This window comes from Oncorhynchus mykiss, chromosome 23 (assembly GCF_057628025.1).
Source record: "Oncorhynchus mykiss isolate SJ-2025 chromosome 23, ASM5762802v1, whole genome shotgun sequence".
Lineage (NCBI taxonomy): Eukaryota > Metazoa > Chordata > Actinopteri > Salmoniformes > Salmonidae > Oncorhynchus > Oncorhynchus mykiss.
Window position 1 is genome coordinate 8,062,501 of NC_143044.1, and position 19,803 is coordinate 8,082,303.

Consider the following 19,803-nt stretch of genomic DNA (forward strand, 5'->3'; position numbering starts at 1 on the left):
ATTTTCAATGAGGGCCCAGGAACAGTGGGTTAACTGCCTTGTTCAGGGGCAGAACGACATATCTTATCACAGCTCGGGATTCGATCTTGCAACCTTTCGCTCTAACGCTCTAACCACTAGGCTACCTACCACCCAATGAAAAGCCACATGGAAAAATACAGTTATATAAAAATATGATCATTATTTTTTTTCTCATTAATTTTTTCAATGATTCTGGTGGTTTTTATGCTCAAAATCTCAGGAAAGGCACCAGGGTAGTCATGCCTTCCTTTCTGCTGTGACTTCTACAATGCTGTCACTGAGAGGTTCACCAAACTAATGGACATACTTTATAAGTAAAGGTAGGCCAAAATGCATTTTCCTTTGCAATTTGTCGGTTATGTTACTGTTGAATCTCTTTGCGTCAGGTAGTCTAGTGGTTAAGAGTGTTGGGCCAGTAACCAGAAGGTTGCTGGTTAGAATCCCCGAGCCGACTGGGTGAAAGAAATCTGCCAATATGTCCTTGAGCAAGGTACTTAACCCTAATTGCGCCTTCTATAAGTCACTATAGGTAAGAGCTTCTGCTAAATGAAAAAAAGTTACAAAATGTACAATGCATTTCATTTATCAAGCTAAAATAGTTTTGATGAGACGTTTTTTTATGTTTAGAACTCCATTTTTCAGCCATTTCGATTGTTAAGAACATTTTGTTAGAACTTTATTACATATACACTTCCGTTGAAAAGTTTGGGGTCACTTAGAAATGGCCTTGTTTTTGAAAGAAAAGCACATTTTTTTTGTCCATTAAAATAACATCAAATTGATCAGAAATACAGTTTTGACATTGTTAATGTTGGAAATTACTATGATTTTTAATGGAATATCTACATAGGCGTACAGAGGACCATTTATCAGCAACCATCACTCCTGTGTTCCAATGGCACGTTGTGTTAGCTAATCCAAGTTTAGCATTTTAAAAGGCTAATTGATCACTAGAAAACCCTTTTACAATTGTTAGCACAGCTGAAAAACTGTTGTTCTGATTAAAGAAGCAATAAAACTGGCCTTCTTTAGACTAGTTGAGTATCTGGAGCATCAGCATTTGTGGGTTCGATTACAGGCTCAAAATGGCCAGAAACAAATAACTTTCTTCTGAAACTCGTCAGTCTATTCTTGTTCTGAGAAATTAAGTGTTAGTTGTGCAGAGGTGAGAACGGAGTAAGGCGCAGGACACAGAATTTAGTAAAATAACAAACTTTACTCTGGAAAATAATCAGGAAAAAATAAATCCACGCAGGGATCACAAACCCTAACACAAACCAGGAACAATCACGCACAAAACATAATGAGAACCAGAGGGTTAAATAGGGAAATAATAATAACTTAATGGGAACCAGGTGTGTACACTCAAGACATAACAAATGGAAAACATTGATCGGTAGAAGCTAGAAAGCCGGTGATGACGAGCGCCGAACGCCACCCGAACAAGGAGAGGCACCAACTTCAGCGGAATTCGTGACAGTACACCCCCCTTACGCGCGGCTCCAGCAGCGCGACGACCCGGAGGACGAGGCGCAGGGCAATCTGGGTGGAGACGATGAAATTCCTGTAGTAAGAAAGGGTCCAGGATGTCCTCCACCAGGATGTCCTCCACCAGGATGTCCTAACCTAGTACACACTGAAACGGAGACAGGTTAGTGGAGGAGTGGCGGAGGGAGTTTTGGGCCATCTCTGCCCAGGGGATGAAAGCTGACCACACCCCCTGCCGGTCCTGGCAATAAGACAACAGAAACCTACCCACATCCTGGTTAACTCTCTCCACCTGCCCATTCCTTTCGGGGTGAAACCCTGAGGTCAGGCTGACCGAGACCCCCAGACGTTCCATGAATGCCCTCCAGACCCTTGATGTGAACTGGGAACCCCGATCAGACACTGTATCCTCAGGCACCCCGTAGTGCCGGAAGACGTGTGTAAACAGGGCCTCCACAGTCTGTAGGGCCGTAGGGAGACCGGGCAAAGGAATGAGATGGCAGGACTTAGAAAACCGATCCACAACAACCAGAATCGTGGTGTTTCCTTGTGACGGAGGGAGATCCGGTACGAAATCCACAGATCGGTGTGACCACGGCCGTTGTGGAACGGGTAGGGGTTGTAATTTCCCTCTGGGCAGGTGTCTAGGTGCCTTGCATTGGGCGCACACCGAGCAATAGGAAACACATCCTCAGCTAAAGTGGGCCACCAGTACTTCACGCTAAGACAGCGCACTGCCGGACCGATGCCAGGATGGCCAGAGGAAGGTGACGTATGAGCCCAACAGATCAATCGATCACGAACATCAGACGGAACGTACTTACGTCCAACCGGACACTGGGTGGGAGTGGGCTCCGCACGTAACGCCCGCTCGATGTCCGTGTCAACCTCCCATACCACCGGTGCCATCAGGCAAGAAGCCGGAAGTATGGGAGTGGGATCCGTGGACCGCTCCGCTCCTCTGGCCCACCTTGCCTAGCGAGGATTCATTCTCCTCACCGCACGGATGTACTCCAGATTGCGGTGGTCAGTCCAAATGAGAATGTTTATCCCCCTCAAGCCAATGCCTCCATGCTTTCAGAGCCCTGATAACAGCCAACAGCTCCCGGTCCCACACATCATAGTTACGCTCCGCCGGGCTGAGCTTCTTCGAAAAGAACGCACGGGGTGGAGTTTTTGTGGCGTACCCGAGCGCTGAGACAGCACAGCTCCTATCCCAGCCTCGGACGCGTCCACCTCTACTATGAACGCTAAGGAGGGATCAGGATGAGCCAACACAGGAGCCGAGGTAAACAGAGACTTCAGGCGACCAAAAGCCCCGTCCGCCCCAGCTGACCACTGCAGTCGCACCGGTCCCCCCTTCAGCAAAGAGGTAATGGGATCCGCTACCTGACCAAAGCCCCGGATAAACCTCCGGTAGTAGTTGGCAAACCCTAAGAACCGCTGCATGAAACATGTCTGTGCTGTTTTGCTGCCTTGTCTGGCAGCAAAACAGTACATTGCTTCATTTATTGCCTTTAATTTTAAAAAACAAAGCTGATATGGCTATCTTGCTTAAACAAATATGATTTCTACTGACAATTGATATGTACAAGCTATGGCACAAGCATTGGCTGCACTCACAATAACATCTGCTAACCATGTGGATGTGACCAATAAAATTGGATTTGATATGGCATAAAGGGACGACTAGCAGATAAGAGGCAATCCGTCATTTTCAATTAAGACAATGAGCGAGCTCGGACGGACGTAGTCAATGTAACTATTTGTTCAGCCCTTTTGAAATGTACAGCAACAGAATTCATAACATGGGGCCATTCTTACAGTATTCTCCTTTTTCACCAAGTCAGAACAGTAGGATAAATAAAGGGGGCATATAAGCAGACAATGAAAGCTCTTACAATATCCAATGTTTAAAACAGGCTATAAGTTACATGTGCACCACCAAGTCAGAACAGTAGGCTAAGTTAGGGTCCCTTTCCCCCTCATATTATTAGGGTGAGGCACATGGGCCAGTAACAGCTTACTACACAACATACACTTAGTATTACTTTCTTAGCTACAGTATACATATATCCCAGGCATATTACACCATTATGCAGCAGCATACAATACATTTTTGGACTCAACTTGTTATGCTGTGCTCACTTGTGGCACAGCGGTCCTTCATGGACTAATTTTGTCATCGAAGTCTGGCATTCTCTGGATTTTTGGTGCTTTCAAGACAACTGGGAACTGAAAAAAACAAGGTTGAATCATGGCGTCAGTGATCTTCATGTCAGAGCTCTAGAAAGAGGCCCCGAGTTCCCGACTTGGAATTCCGAGTTAGATGACTGTTCAAAATATATTTTCCCAGTCGGAGCTCGAGTTTCCAGTTGTCTTGAACGTCTGAGATTTCACATTTCCTTAGTTTCCAGTTGTTTTGAACACGGTAGAAGTTATGCTGGATTGACAGCATGGCCAATGTATTCAACCTTTTCTGTCACATGGTGTTGAATGTTTGTCCTTTTAAGAGACCCTTAAACCCAGACTTTTTAAAACACCCACTCCACTGAATAGCAGACTAGTGATTGCTTTGCAATGCTTGCAGTTAGCCACTGATTCCTTCCAAACCACTCCTTTCCAACTTTTGTAATGTTCTTGTCCAATGGCCGATGAGCACCGATACGTTTTATCTATAATTTCTATTCATAATTTCTCTTCATATGACAAAGATTGAAAAGGATTTGCCAGTAGATTGTCGACTTGATTCATGATGACTTCTAGCTTGTCCAACCAAAGCTCATGTAGATATGAAATTACGTCAAATCATGTTATCTGTGGCCAATGACCTTGAAGCTTCTTGGATGGTCACTTCTAATGTCACTCAATGTTTTTTTTTTTTACCTCTACCCGTAGATTTTACGGTGCAGTAGTCTCATTACCAACCCCTACGCTCCGTATTTTCGGCTGGCTGCCCCACTCCACAGAAAGCACTAGCTAGGCTGAAACGCCTGCATTTTTGGAGCTGCCTTACTCAAGAAAGCAAGAAAGAGACCATGTTTGTATGCGGCTTAATTTCGACATTGTTTGGAAACTGATATGTGACATGTATTAATGCCAAAATAACATGCACCTACCCTGCATGACGTGTCGCCACTGGCCACCAATCAGTTGTAACTGTGGATGCTACATTGATGTACTATATGGCTGAGTTGAGCAGTGTGTCATTCTGTAAGATTTGCAATATGCCGTCATCGCTTGTTTATTTTGGCTACATTGGCATTTACATTTGGTGAAAATTGTTTGTCAATTTCGGGTTAATAGCCTATGCCACTGGTTGTTGGAGCTCCGTTGTATGGTGAACATGGGCTTCATCAAGGTTTATTTGTGAGTAAATCTTGCTTTGTTAATAGCCAGTGCTTACCTCGCCACCGACCCACCTCACTTCACTGGATTGAAGTGACTTGTTACGTGCTGAAGTAATTCAAGAAAAACCACTTAAATGTAAGTTCATAACCTGGAATATCAATCCCCACTGGCAAGCAGAACTACCTACACCTACAAACCCATCAGGTTTTCTTATCAACCCCTACTGTAGCCTGTCTGTGCTTCATGACAATCTCCCTCCCCTGTACCTTCAGGTCTTCCTCGAAATGGTGGAGAACTACCCCACCTGTCTGCGCGTGCTGGTCCTGGCTGAGAACGCCATCAGCCCCGAGCTGCAGCAGCAGATTTCCGACCTGCTCTCCGAGGGAGAGGAGGACGACGACAAGGAGGGCGAGGCACGAGGCAGCGCTGCCATCCCCACCAGGGAGAAAACGTCTTGGATCCCCCACAGCAGTAAGGGCTGACCTGGCCAACCAAAATGCTCTCCTTCCCTGTCCCATCTTAGTCATATTCTAGACAGGACAGTTCCACTGTGGCGCTCTGTTCTGGAGTCTTGCAGATTTATAAAGAAATAATTTAGTATAATAAGCGTCTGTAAACCTGAAACATCGATGTAGGTGATGACCTCAAAATGATGACTCAATCAATCTGTAGAATTGGGGGGGGGGGGACGACAACCTAATCCATTTGCTTAAGAATGAGGCGTGGTCAGATCTGTGTGTGCTTTGGCCAACTTGCTCGTTGTCATCCCTTACAAGGACAAAGGAGTTGGCTAAAGCACGAACATAGCTAGCAACCAGGCTAGTTGTAGAAGTCCTAAACTCGTTTCCGTTGTCTCTGCCCTTTGCAGACTCCCACCCCCAGATGGTCCTGCTGACGTCAGGTCTAGGTGAGAGCCTACTGGCTGAGACTGAGATGTGATTCCACAGCCTTCCTACCTTCTTTTTTTAAAACCTCTTTTCTTTCTGCTAGTATGTACGCAATAGTTGCAGCATCACCTGGTAGTGTGCAATATATCACACTTTTTGCATGACCTGTAGCAACAGAATACGTTTTGGAGCAGGCACAAAATCCTTAACACACACACACACACACACCAAGTGTCTTATAGGGAATTATTTATTTTAATTATGTACAGTCTATTTACAGTTCCTATTTAAAGGTTTATGTAAGCAATGAAAGTCTGTTGATAGATTGACTAGATAGGATTGTTGTGATGGTCTGATGTGATGTCAGAATAAATCTGTTTACATCTTCTTAAAGACATTTGGATTCTTAAGTTATTTCCTGATTGGAATAGCCTACTTATGAATGCAATTAACACATTGGCATGACAATTCCTGTATAGCACTGAACCCGTAGCTCACTGAAAACTGTTTTTCCTTGGACCTAAATGGCCTTTTCTCTCCACTGAATGCTATACTAATGCCTCATATGACCACGATTTTGATATGGAATAGCCACAGGATGTTTCTGGGATCAGCACATAAACGTCACATACAGAACATCGGAATTGAATGTAACGAGCATGAGAGCTTATATTGTAAATCAGCAAAAATCACACCATGACAATGCAGCAGTGTTATCATTCCTCGCCCCATATAATACATTGACCCCATCCTCATCATCCCCACAGCCAAAGTGGTGCTTACTAGGACAGCCATTATCCCCATCAAATCCCCTTGTTTGAGCCCCTTGTGCCTACATGTATTTCTAGCCTGGCCCATATCGTTATGATATTCGAGGTTTCTTGCAAACCTTCACATCAATACATCTTACTGTCTCTCTCCAGTGTGTTTGGTGACGTTATGGACATAGTACTAACTTTAACTACGTTATGACATTCTATAGGAGACTATTATCATTGATATATTAACGCATCTGTTTTCTTTGTGATGTTTTGGACGGAGGGTACAACACGTCAAGGTTAAGGCATGAAGGCTTCGAAGATACAGAATCTCTGCATGAAAGAGAAATAGAAAGCAGGAATTAGCGGCCATTCATTTCGATGCACGTTGCAGAACAGCACATTCTCATGTAAGCGTAAATCCATCACTCTCCACAACTCCTATTCAGTTTGGTTGGTAATCAATTCCCAAGGACTCTTATCTATCACTGATCTACCGAGTAATCTAGTGAGACAGGTTTCTGATGTTGGGTGGCATAAATACAAAGCATTCCATTCCCGTAGGACAGCTAAATAATGAGTGGAAACAGATATCCATAATTAATGGACATCTCGGATCAATTTCCCAAGTTGCTAAGTGATCAGGACAAACAGACTGTTTTCCAGTGTATCACTATACGCAACCCCTCGCTGGACATGTGCTCAGAGGGCCCAACACCTGGTGGCATGATAAAATTGGCATCAAGGGCACAGCCATTAGTTTCAATGTTATCATAGCAATGTAATGGACTGACGGCAGCTGTAAGTAGGCTACTTACAAACGTATTGTTCATGAGCAGATTGTTGACCTTCTTGCAGTCAACATCATTGGATGCCACACAAAGAGATTCCTATAGAGAGGAGGACAGAATGCCCACAGGGAGGCAGGCTGTTTCACTGCTGGACCATGCCAAACATGAAAGCTGCAATACTGGCAAAGACAAGATTGTCTGCTATGCAATCAGATGCCTCTGAGGTGAAGAATCTCCTGTCTAATACAAGCATTTAATTAGATTAGGGTTCCTTTTTCATCGCTGTCCCCTTTCTCAGACAATGAAAGCATAATTTCAGCCATGGAAATCGAATTTGAGCTGAAACCAGATCGTATTCTTTTGATGCAGCTCTAATCACCTAGGTTTTACCATTCGGTGAGAACCTTTGTCTACCAAATAACTTCTAAATCATTCACACACATCACAAGAGGGTTTAGTCTTTTGGTTTTGAATTCTTTTCAGTTAATCATTGGAGGGGAAACCTCAACCTCCAACTGGACTAACATTTTGAAAGTGTTCCTCAATGACAGTTATCAGTAGGGGGCACCCCTGGATAAGAGTTCTAATCTTACAAGGGAAAAGTGGCACATCATATCGTTGAAATTCAAAATGTTGACGTAACATTGCTTAAATTAACATCCATGGCTACATAACCAGACCACAAAAGTAAAGTTTAAAATATTTTATTTGTTTTAAAATATACATCAGTTTACAAATTCAGAAAATAAAATTAGTACAGGTTTAACAGTCTTGTGTATAATATTGTCTTTGAAGTATTTTTTTAACAGGGAGAACATTTTTAGCCCGCTTACATACAAAAGAAAGGAAATCTACAAAGCCATGAAAGAACAGACACTGCAGCGGGAGAGTGATGAATATGCAACCAAAGAAAAACATAACGGAGCCCACTTTTCTCAGTATGAGAGAATAATCAGATTGCCACTTAACTCCATGCAAGACAGGTAGACATGGTTTGTGTGAATGAACCCAGTAACAGAACTGGATTCACTGTTGGGTGAGTCTGGACTTGAGACCTTAGTCTCCTCGCAATGGCGTCCATCAGGTACCACAGACTGCAGTGTCCCCTAGAATCAAAAAAGTTATAGGTATACCAGTATTTATCCCCATTAAACACAATTTCATATACTTAATTCACCTGCAGCCAAATAAAATAAAGTGCTGAATTAGGCATGTAACAGGGCTGCCCAACCCTCTTCCTGGAGATCTAATGTCCTGTGGGGTTTCAGTCCAACCCTAATTTAACACACCTGATTCTAATTAGCTGCTGAATCAGAACCGCTAAATTAGGGTTGGACTAAACCTACAGGACAGTAGATCTCCGGGAAGAGGGTTTGGGGCAGCCCTGGCCTATAACATGCATTTCATTCATATCAATGGGAGAATTCAACACCATAAATGTAGACATGAATAAGATGTAAATAACAAACAACAATGGAGGCATATATTGACGTGAGAAGACAGTGACAGCATCTTTATTAGTATTCCTGAACCATGTAATTGCAATGCCAACGTCCTCGTGCAGGGACTGGCTTTGTCATCAAGCTCAGATTGTATGATTACGCCGTCTGTGTGGGATATTACACAGTAAACCCTGTCTCTGTATTCATATGTAGAGCCAGGGTTTTCGAATTGTATAATGTAATACTTTACACTCCAGTTGTTCAAATATTCTTGCAGATCAATATTTCCAATAAACCCCTGGCGCTGTCTCAAAACTGTCACAATGGAGACAAGGCTCCTGTGAACCAACTGGCATGCTGTTTAAATCATGCTCAGACTAAAAGCTATATCGTGAAAATAACTGAGCGAGCTACCTGTTAAAAGGTCACCGTCACAGAGGGATTACCGTCATGACTAGTGTGTTTATTCCACCGCATCAGATAAAAGGAGTGACGAAGCCGACATTTCTCAACATTTCTCAGACTAAATTTAAAACGCTCCACGCGAGTGGAGCATCTCGGGGGAAGGCGACCTTGGATCAAAGAAGAGACGCGTCAGCAGAGATGTGTTCAATTATATTCACGAAAGAGTCATTAAAGTTGCAGGAGACCAGATATAAAGGCCTATTTATACTGCTTAGTACATTGGAGCCTGCACATTCAATTCCCTCTTTTTCCCCATTTCCGTTTCTGTATTTGAAACCGTGTCTACAGCACATCTGATAAGCCCATGAAATATTAAAAACATAAATGTCCATGTTGAAGACCATGACAGACTACTCTACTCCTTTTTGAAGTATTAGAGCCCTATTTCTGAGGGTAATAAAACATGAATAATTTAGTAAAGGGTTGTTACAACTCTTAATTATGGGCTATTAACACCATTTATAATGAAAAAGACCAATAAGCAGACTCCAAGCAAAAGAAAAGAGGTTTAAAAAGTGTGAGGGTGGAGTGACGTGAACCGTGTGGATTTGGGGGCCCGCGATCCAGGGTCCCGGTCCGTTACACTGAAGAAAATGGCGTTGAATTATTCAGGGACCAGGAGTGCAGCAGAAAGCCTCCAGCGTGTTGGATATAGTATGTGGAGAGACTTCTATACCGGGATCTGGTGACTCATCTCGCTCTGGAGGGAACACAGTTACCTCGTATGACACCAGTGACTGGCGGCGGCACAGGACTTTACAGCACAATGATGCTAGTTCCTTGATATGTGGCTTTTACTTGTTGGTCTAAGAATAGAGGTTTAAACAGGGGGGGGGGGGACTAAAACTCACATCTATACATATATTGTAAGAAGGCAGGCTCAAGAGACATCAAGGATGAACATTTCTAGGTGGTGTCTGTGTTCCAGATCAGAATTAGGTGGCGGTTAGGGCATTTTTATAATGCGGCATGGACAGAGTTTACTGGCGCATCTTTTCTAACCTTGTGGAAACACGGTACTTGGCAAAAGCCCTCCGTCGTAATCATGAAGTGTTGTTGCATTTATCATCTTTGATCATTTAATTTGTCTTCAAAATGTAAGTGCAGGCAATTCAGAAAGTATTCAGACCCCTTCACATTTCACATTTTGTTATGTTATAGCCTTATTCTAAAATGGATTAAATAAAGTTTTTTCTCATCAATCTACACACAATACCCCATAATCACAAAGCAAAAAGTTTTTTAAATTTTTTTATTGTTGCAAATAAAAAAATAAACAGAAATGCCTTATTTACATAAGTATACAGAACCTTTGCTATGCAACTTGAAATTGAGCTCCGGTGCATCCTATTACCACTGATCATTCTTGATGTTGCTACAATTTGATTGGAAACTGTGGTAAATTCAATTGATTGGCATGATTTGGAAATGCATACAATTGTCTATATAAGGTCCCACAGTTGACAATGCATGTCAGAGCAAAAACCAAGCCATGAGGTTGAAGGAATTGTCAGTAGAGCTCCGAGAGAGGATTGTGTCGAGGCACAGATCTGGGAAAGGGTACCAAAACATTCCTGCAGCATTGAAGGTCCCCAAGAACACAGTGGGCTCCATCATTCTTAAATTGAAGAAGTTTGGAACCACCAAGACTCTTCCTAGAGCTGGCCGCCCAGCCAAACTGAGCAATCGGGGGAGAAGGGCCTTGGTCAGGGAGGTGACCAAGAATCCGATGGTCACTCTGACCGAGCTACAGAGTTCCTCTGTAGAGATGAGAGAACTTTCCAGAAGGACAACCATCTCTGCAGCATGCCACCAATCGGGCCTTTATTGTAGAGTGGCCAGGCTGTGTGGATGTTTTTCAGCGGCAGGGACTGCTAGACTAGTCAGGATCAACGGCGCAAAGTACAGAGAGATCCTTGATGAAAACCTGCTCCAGAGCAGTCTGATGAAACCCAGATTGAACTTGTTGGCCTAGTGTCACAGACCACAGACTGGGGCGAAGGTTCACCTTCCAACAGGACGATGACCCTAAGCACACAGCCAAGACAACGCAGGAGTGACTTCGGGACTCTGAATGTCCTTGAGTGGCCCAGTCAGAGCCCGGACTTGAACCTGATCGAACATCTCTGGAGAGACCTGAAAATAACTGTGCAGCGATGCTCCCCATCCAACCTGACAGAGCTTAAGAGAATCTGCAGAGAAGAATAGGAGAAACTCCCCAAATATAGGTTTGCCAAGCTTGTAGCATCCTACAAGGCTGTAATTGCTGCCAAAGGTGCATCAACAAAGTACTGAGTAAAGGGTCTGAATACTTATGTAAGTGTGAGATTAGTAAAAAAAAAAAAAAAAAACATTTGCAATTTTTTTTTTTTGTTTTGTCTTTGAGGTATTGTGTGTGTAGATTTGATGAAGGGAAAAAACAATTTAATCCAGTTTAGAATAAGGATGTAACGCCACAAAATGCGGAAAAAGTGAAGGGGTCTGAATACTTTCAAAATGCACCGTATATGATATTACACCGTCTTCAGCCCACAGAGGGTTGCATGAACAAATACAAGCAGATGGCTTAGAGTCTGACTCAGAGTTAAGAACACTGCATGAGGTGTGTGACTTCAAACTGGATTACTGCCTTATACTGAAGGGCTTTCACTGTGAGCTGTCAATCTGGGATCAATAAAACAGCAGGACAGTATCCGGCTTCATAACCACGCAATCAAAAAGCCATTAGAAAGGCAAACAAATACATGAATGAAAATGCAGACTTTTGCCTCAATCATCCTTATTATGTACTAAAGCTACAGTTGAAGTCGGAAGTTTACATATACCTTAGCCAAATACATTTAAACTCAGGATTAAATGTCAGGAATTGTGAAAAACTAACAAAAATTCCCTGTCTTAGGTCAGTTAGGATCACCACTTTATTTTAAGAATGTGAAATGTCAGAATAATAGTAGAGAGTGATTTATTTCATCACATTCCCAGTGGGTCAGAAGTTTAAATACACACAAATAGTATTTGGTAGCATTGCCTTTAAATTGTTTAACTTGGGTCAAACGTTTTGGGTAGCCTTCCACAAGCTTCCCACAATAAGTTGGGTGAATTTTGGCCCATTCCTCCTGACAGAGCTGGTGTAACTGAGTCAGGTTTGTAGGCCTCCTTGTCTCGCATACGCCTTTTCAGTTCTGCCCACACATTTTCTATAGAATCTATAGAACACTCCAATACCTTGACATTCTTGTCCTTGAGCCATTATGCCACAACCTTGGAAGTATGCTTGGGGTCATTGTCCATTTGGAAGACCCATTTGCGACCAAGCTTCAACTTCCTGACTGATGTCTTGAGCTGTTGCTTCAATATATCCACATAATTTTCCTGCCTCATGATGCCATCTATTTTGTGAAGTGCACCAGTCCCTCCTGCAGCAAAGCACCCACACAACATCATGCTGCCACCCCTGTGCTTCACGGTTGGGACGGTGGTCTTCTGCTTGCAAGCATCCCCCTTTTTCCTCCAAACATAATGTGGAGGACAGAGGACATTTCTCCAAAAAGTACAATATTTGTCCCCATGTGCAGTTGCAAACCGTAGTCTGGCTTTTTTTATGGCGGTTTCAGAGCAGTGGCTTATTCTTTGCTGAGCGGCCTTTCAGGTTATGTCGATATAGGACTCGTTTTACTGTGGATATAGATATTTTGTACCGGTTTCCTCCAGCATCTTCACAAGGTCTTTTGCTGTTGTTCTGGGATTGAGTCGCTCTTCTCGCACCAAAGTACGTTCATCTCTAGGAGACAGAACGAGTCTCCTTCCTGAGCGGTATGACGGCTGGTGTTTATACTTGCATACTATTGTTTGTACAGATGAACCTGGTACCTTCAGGCGTTTGGAAATTTCTCCCAAGGTTGAACCAGACTTGGAGGTCTACAATGTTTCCCATGATGTCAAGCAAAGAGGCACTGAGTTTGAAGGTAGGCCTTGAAATACATTCACAGATACACCTCCAATTGACTCAAATGATGTCAACTAGCCTATCAGAAGCTTCTAAAGCCATGACATAATTTTCTGGAATTTTCCAAGCTGTTTAAAGGTACAGTCATCTTAGTGTATGTAAACTTCTGACCCACTGGAATTGTGATACAGTGAATTATAAGTTAAATAATCTGTCTATAAACAATTGTTAGAAAAATAACTTGTGTCATGCAGAAAGTGGATGTCCTAACCCACTTGCCAAAACTACAGTTTGTTAACAAGAAATTTGTGGAGTGGTTGAAAAACGAGATTTAATGACTCCAACCTAAGTGTATGTAAACTTCCGACTTCAACTGTACATAGAGAATGTCTGATGCTGAACACATTTTATGGATTACAATTAAGACAAATTCAACATGGCTAAATACAGAACGGTAAGTCAATTGAATATACTGGACCAAATGAAAGTCCAAAAGGAACACACACGCACACAATCAAAAATCAATCCAGAAAATCTAAAATTATGTCGATGAAAATGGACCTATAGCGAAAATAAATGCCAAATACTGTGAAGCCATGATTACATTCCAGATTAGGTATTGTATTTAGAAAGGGACAAAGATTAAAACTTTGCATTTTTTCAAATGATCTGAACTCTCTCCACCAAAATATCTAGGGGTGGGGACATCTGATAAGCACACTGATTAAATACTTAAAAGGTTGGCTGAACACAGAGGAAAACATATCAAATCATTCTCCTCTTCACACTAGTTACTAGTATAACATCCTCTGTGAACCCTTACAACGGAGACTGGGTAGTACACCAACAAAAATACTTTCCTGATCAGGAAATTGTCAACGGTAAAGAAATAGCAAAAATCTCATCAACCAGCCCTGTCATACCATGCAGACCTTTCGCCTTCGATTATTCCTTGTCACTTTGATATTCTGGAAACATGTTGTTACTGAATACATTGCTAACAGAAGTGGTACACAATGAGAATTGAAGGCATCTTCAAGGAGAATTATCCCCCCCCCGCCCCCAGGGCCTAGTGAATATTTCCAAAACACATCCACAAAAATGCCTTGAAGGTTGTCGTGGTTCTTCTGAAAAACACTGTGTTTCATGCCATTTAGGTCTTCCTTTGTAATACCCCATGTAAAGTACCAGAGTTAACGATAGAACTATAGGCCTGTTTGTTTCTTGAAATGAAAATATAGATGACTAAATCCAATGACAGATCAATAACAGAACAAAAGTGAAAGAGTAGAAATACTTTGACTGTTCTCGATCATCAACGGCATATTATGTCCAGACCTCAGCCATAAAATAGTTGCATAAAAATCGAAATGTCAAAATCAAAATTATTTTCATGAAGAAGCGATTTGAAGAAATAGAAAAAGGTAACAATTACGATAATAGAAAGATAAATCAATGAAAACTATGTGTTATTGAGAAAATAAACTTGAGTGAGACCGACAATTTCAGGAATTCATTGAGGGTGACCTTCCTAGTTCTTGTGTAGTTGACCAATTACAGAAAAGAGAGCCCTTAAGAGTGGGTGCTCAACAGACTGCTGCACACTTCAGGTGCTTCAGAGGGGCATCAGAATAGATATTTTCTGGGAATTGGGGGGTTAGAAACCCCCTCAGACAGAGAGGGATAGGCACTGAGAGTCTGTGTGGGGGTCCGTTCCACCATCCACTCACACCAGACAACAGCATGCGCTTGCAAGTGCTTGCCCTCTTCACCATTCGTCCATTCAGAGATGGAGGTAAAGTTCTCCTGTTATCAGATTCCTGCATGACATATCATTTCTCTAGGGGGGAGGGGGGATCCAGGGTAAAAGAGAACAAACAAGGGAGAAGGCAACAACTCCCTCCATCCTGCATATCGCCGATCATCTCAAGACACGAGATGAAACGTTGCACCGTCTGGGCTGTTCCAGGAGAACACACACTGGCTGGATGTTTACACACAGGAAATGACCCTGCATGGCTATCTCCTGTTGTCGCCATTCTCCTCTCTGCAACACTTTTGGAGTGTTTGAGAGACAGAAAACTAACCTCATTCAGAAACCCCTGTAGGACCCTTTGTTCTGCTACTGGAGGAGATTGTAGGTTTACAGTGGAAAACGAAGGAAAGAACACCGCAAACTTTACCATTCAACCGGCAGCCAGGCATCGCACATATCTTTTAAAGAACAGTCAGCTCTTTACCATTCAACCGGCAGCCAGGCATCGCACATATCTTTTAAAGAACAGTCAGCTCTTTACCATTCAACCGGCAGCCAGGCATCGCACATATCTTTTAAAGAACAGTCAGCTCTTTACCATTCAACCGGCAGCCAGGCATCGCACATATCTTTTAAAGAACAGTCAGCTCTTTACCATTCAACCGGCAGCCAGGCATCGCACATATCTTTTAAAGAACAGTCAGCTCTTTACCATTCAACCGGCAGCCAGGCATCGCACATATCTTTTAAAGAACAGTCAGCTCTTTACCATTCAACCGGCAGCCAGGCATCGCACATATCTTTTAAAGAACAGTCAGCTCTTTACCATTCAACCGGCAGCCAGGCATCGCACATATCTTTTAAAGAACAGTCAGCTCTTGAATGTGGTTACTAGAGAATGTGTGTATTTCCTGACTAAACTCATGAGAGACAGCAGCATGGACAAAGGAAGGACCAACACGAATCATCTCTCTTTTCTGGTAAGATAAAGAGTCCACAGACCATTGAAAAGTTAGTCTGTCAGATGACTGATGAAGTGAGAGGAGTAAAGTCCCCTAGTCTCAGTCCAGCAGGTTACCATGCTCCTGTGCCCGGGTCAGGCTGTCTTTGCGGTGCAGGTGGTGGACTCCCATCCTCTTTACACTCTTCAGGGGTCGGCCGGGGGTGGAAGTGGAGGAGTTTGCGGGAAGGGGAGGGGTGTTCTTTGTGTAGTCCTCTAGCCCTGCCAGGACCCGGGGGGCTTTGACGGGGAAGTCCTGTGGCAGGATGTCTCTCTCCTCTGCAGAACTGCCTACAGACCCAGTCTCGTCCACAAAATCATTCCTATTGGCCTCCGCCGGGCTGGTCTCCACAGTGATGGCCGTTGACACGGTGTCACCACTGGTGTTGTCTCGGTCGTTGTCCAGTGGGTCCAGGGCCATCAGCAGCTGCTCGCTTTCCTCTGTGGAGAAGTCTGCTCCATAATGCCCCCTCCTGGTGCGGAGGTCAGCCATGCTGCTGGTGTCAGTGTCCAGGCTAGACTCTCGGCTTGCTGTCCAGCTGCGGGTGGAGGACCCCTCCTCCCCGTCTGAGTAGGCCCCCCGTAGTGCCCCCCTGTCGGAACCCCCGCCCACTGGCTTGCCGGTCCGGGTCCTCTCCAGGTCCTTGACCGTCTCGCTGCTGAAGGAGGTGCGGTTGACCAGGGTGCCCTCAGAGGATGGTGCCATCTTCTCCACAAACATGCGCTGCCAGTTGGCCAGCAGGTCCTCCTCGGAGCTACCTGAGCTGGCAAAGGCGCTGGGGGGCTGAGGGGGGCTGCTGAAGGGGCTGGACTGGTTGGAGAGAGGGTCTGCTGTGTCCAGCTGAGTAGGGGTGCGGCAGGGGTCACGCTGCCCCCCTCCCCCTGAGGAGGAGGACGTCCCAGATCGCCAGCCACCGTCCGACACAGCAGGGCTGTTTGGCACGGTGCGCTGGCGCTCGTTCTCCTCGTCGTTCTGCACCAGGCTGAGGGAGATGGCCTGGCGTGTTGCGTAGGTGCAGTTGGGCAGGGGGCTGTTCTTGGGGATCTTCACCTTGTCGTCCGAGGAGAACTCGATCACCTTGCGGCCGGGATAGAGGGGGTGGGGCGGAGGGGGGGCTGGGTAGGGGTTGAGCTTCTCGAAGGCACCACCCTCTCTACCCTCCTCTCCTGATTGGCCGTCTGCTGACAGGCTGCTCTGGCTCTGACACATGCCGTTCTGCTGGAGGAGCTCATGGGCCTGGCTGCTCTGGGCTGGGGCCCTGCTGCTGTGACCGGGACCCCCGTTCTCTCTACCCCCTCCTCCTGCCTGGGGCCCAGTCATGTCCACATGCACAAACACGTCCTCTGCCTGGGGCCGGCCTGCGCTGCTGCTGGACTGGGCAGAGTTGAGCACCAGAGGCTCAGGCTTCTCCAGGATGCGGGCAATGACTGAGGTGGGCACCACGTCGGCGGGCGTCAGGCTCATGGTGTCGGAGTCCTGGCCCTGGGCCCCCTGGGAACTCTTATCCGGCAAACTGGCCTTCATGTGCTTGTTCACCATGTCCTGCAGCTCATAGGGCAGCTGGAAGACAAGAGGAGACAAACACAAAACGTGACAGGTTTTGCAGACGGGCAAAGACATGTCAAACTCAGAACGAATTTCTGAACATTAAAGTACTTAATATTAGATGTAAAGAAAACATGTTAATTAATAATGAGAACAACTCCCCCACCTGCACTCTCTCCCAATTCCCTCAAATAACTGCAACTACTTTAAAAAGGTCCAATGTAGCTGTTTTTATCTCAATATCAAATCATTTCTAGGTAACAATTAAGTACAGTGATTGTTTTCAATTAAAATGGTCAAAAAGAAAAAAAAATAGCTTCTTTGCAAAGAGCAATTTCTCAAGCAAGAATTTTGCTAGGACTGTCTGGAAGTTGTCTGAGTGGGGAGGGGGAAACTGAAAACTAGCTGTTATTGGCAGAGAATTTTGGAACTCTTTCTTATTGCTCATGTAAATTCCATCCCACCAAAACAGGCTGAAATTCTTCAGTATTATTCCAACCTCAGTGTGGAAATATATATATAAAACATTAAAAAATCTGCATCTCACAAGGGCTGACAAATCTTTCCCGACTTGCTGTGCTTTTAAACAGCATGTGATTCCACTTTAAGAGCTCGCAGTGGGAGTATTTAGATTATCATGTCAAATGCATTAAGCTTTAACTTTCCCTAATAACCAAGTGGCAAAGACTTAGCACTCATATCTCTCCCATGCAAGGACTTTGTGCTCCGATCCAAATTAGAAAGTGGCACATCTCAGTGGGATACGAGTGGCGTCACGATTGTCAATTACAGTTCCAGATGATTTCTAAAAGAGCTGATGTGATCCTGTAGTGGATCAGTCTCTCTGTGTAAGAGCAGTGAATGACACTAACACACGGCTGCCAGGTTAGACATCACGGGGGTGTCTGATGCTTGATATGTGAATGGAAGAGAACAGTGGGATCTATCAGTCAGCGCTGTGAAGGAGACCGTCTCCTGCTGCCTTTCTTCCCTGGCCACCAAATGTCTCCTTGTCCCTGACTCCATGTTCACAGGAACAAAAAGCAGAGAGAACAAGACAAAAAAAAAGGCTCACCTCCAATGAGATAATTGAAGGGGGGGGGGGGGGTGAGAAAGAAAGAAAGTGAGGAGCTGAAGTAAAGAAAAAGGCCGGCATCTAGGGCCCTTCGATCACGGTGATACTGGGTGTGACGAGCCAAGGCTGTGATATTGATATGTGGAAAATGGGCAGAGAGAGAATAAGTGATTCCACAGTCCCCGCTCACTGATGCCCTAACGATCCTGGTGAGCAACGATCGGCACGCCCGCCTCCCCCTCATTTCCTCTGGTCAGTGGGGTGGGCCAGGCAGGATCAATACAACTGTATAGGGCTGCCAGGTGACTCCTCTACTGGTCAGAATTGTACACGACATACCCCTGTGACCTCTGCCCAATTGCGTATAGCGATCAAACAAGCTGCCAAGAGTCATGGGTCAATGACTCATGATGAGCTTACAAGCAGCTCCTGTATCACATCCATGTGGACACAAAGGTTATATACAGTCGTGGCCAAAAGTTTTGAGAATGACACAAATATAAATTTTCACAAAGTCTGCTGCCTCAGTGTCTTTAGTGTCAGATGTTATTATGGAATACTGAAGTATAATTACAAGCATTTCATAAGTGTCAAAGGCTTTTATTGACAATGACATGAAGTTGATGCGCAGAGTCAATATTTGCTGCGTTTCATTCTTCAGTGAGCGAGATACCTTTTTTTAGCACCCTTCTTTCCTATAAAACATTGGCTGTGTTATTATAAGCACTGCAGACAACCATTGTGATGCAAATCTGCATGGGTCCATTGATGGCCACAGTCATGGTCATTTTACATGCTATTGTACTAACCGCTTACTCACTGCAAATTATAACAATACGCATAAACTCAACAATAGAGGAACAGTTTGAGGCAAAGTGGGTATACTATATATGGCATAATGCCTGGGGAGACAAAAGCATAGCTCTCTCAGAACAATCACATGTGCAGCAGTGTGAATTGGTGCTCACAGACAGCCAATCCACTCTAGTGATAAGCTTCAGGACTGGGCTGCTGGGAAACTCCTGCCATGCTGTATAATTGACTTGTGTTTCCTTAGCCAATCTTCAGAATCCATCAAATCTCCCACAGATGGCTGCTGCCTGCCTGATAAGATGATTTGTATACACGGCTACTTTTCCGACCCCCTCCTAGGGAGCAGCTCACTTGGACACAGGATGACTCAATGCTTTCTGCCTGCCAGCCTGTTTGTCTCTCTGCCCGCCTGCCTGTCTGCTTGCCTCTCCATGTCCATACTGCCAGATCTTTTGCAAGGAGGA

General features: G+C 44.5%; 2 protein-coding genes across 6 annotated transcripts in view; one reads left to right on the forward strand and one right to left on the reverse strand.

Moving 5' to 3' along the window:
* The window catches only part of LOC110502358 (leucine-rich repeat-containing protein 73), a 17,424-nt gene extending 11,284 nt beyond the window's left edge, over positions 1-6,140 (forward strand). For both annotated transcript variants that reach the window (XM_021580319.3, XM_021580317.3), the window contains exons 5-6: positions 5,133-5,331; positions 5,729-6,140. In XM_021580319.3, coding sequence (XP_021435994.1) covers positions 5,133-5,331; positions 5,729-5,799 — 270 coding nt within the window. In that variant the 3' untranslated portion in view covers positions 5,800-6,140. The remainder of the gene's footprint in view (positions 1-5,132; positions 5,332-5,728) is intronic.
* Positions 6,141-13,543: 7,403 nt separating this feature from the next.
* Positions 13,544-19,803, reverse strand: part of LOC110502357 (tight junction-associated protein 1) — a 135,079-nt gene continuing 128,819 nt past the window's right edge. For 2 of the 4 annotated variants that reach the window (XM_021580316.3, XM_090216686.1), the window contains one exon: positions 13,544-17,466. In XM_021580316.3, coding sequence (XP_021435991.2) covers positions 15,967-17,466 — 1,500 coding nt within the window. In that variant the 3' untranslated portion in view covers positions 13,544-15,966. The remainder of the gene's footprint in view (positions 17,467-19,803) is intronic. The other 2 variants (XM_036959651.2, XM_036959650.2) reach the window with 2 other exon arrangements.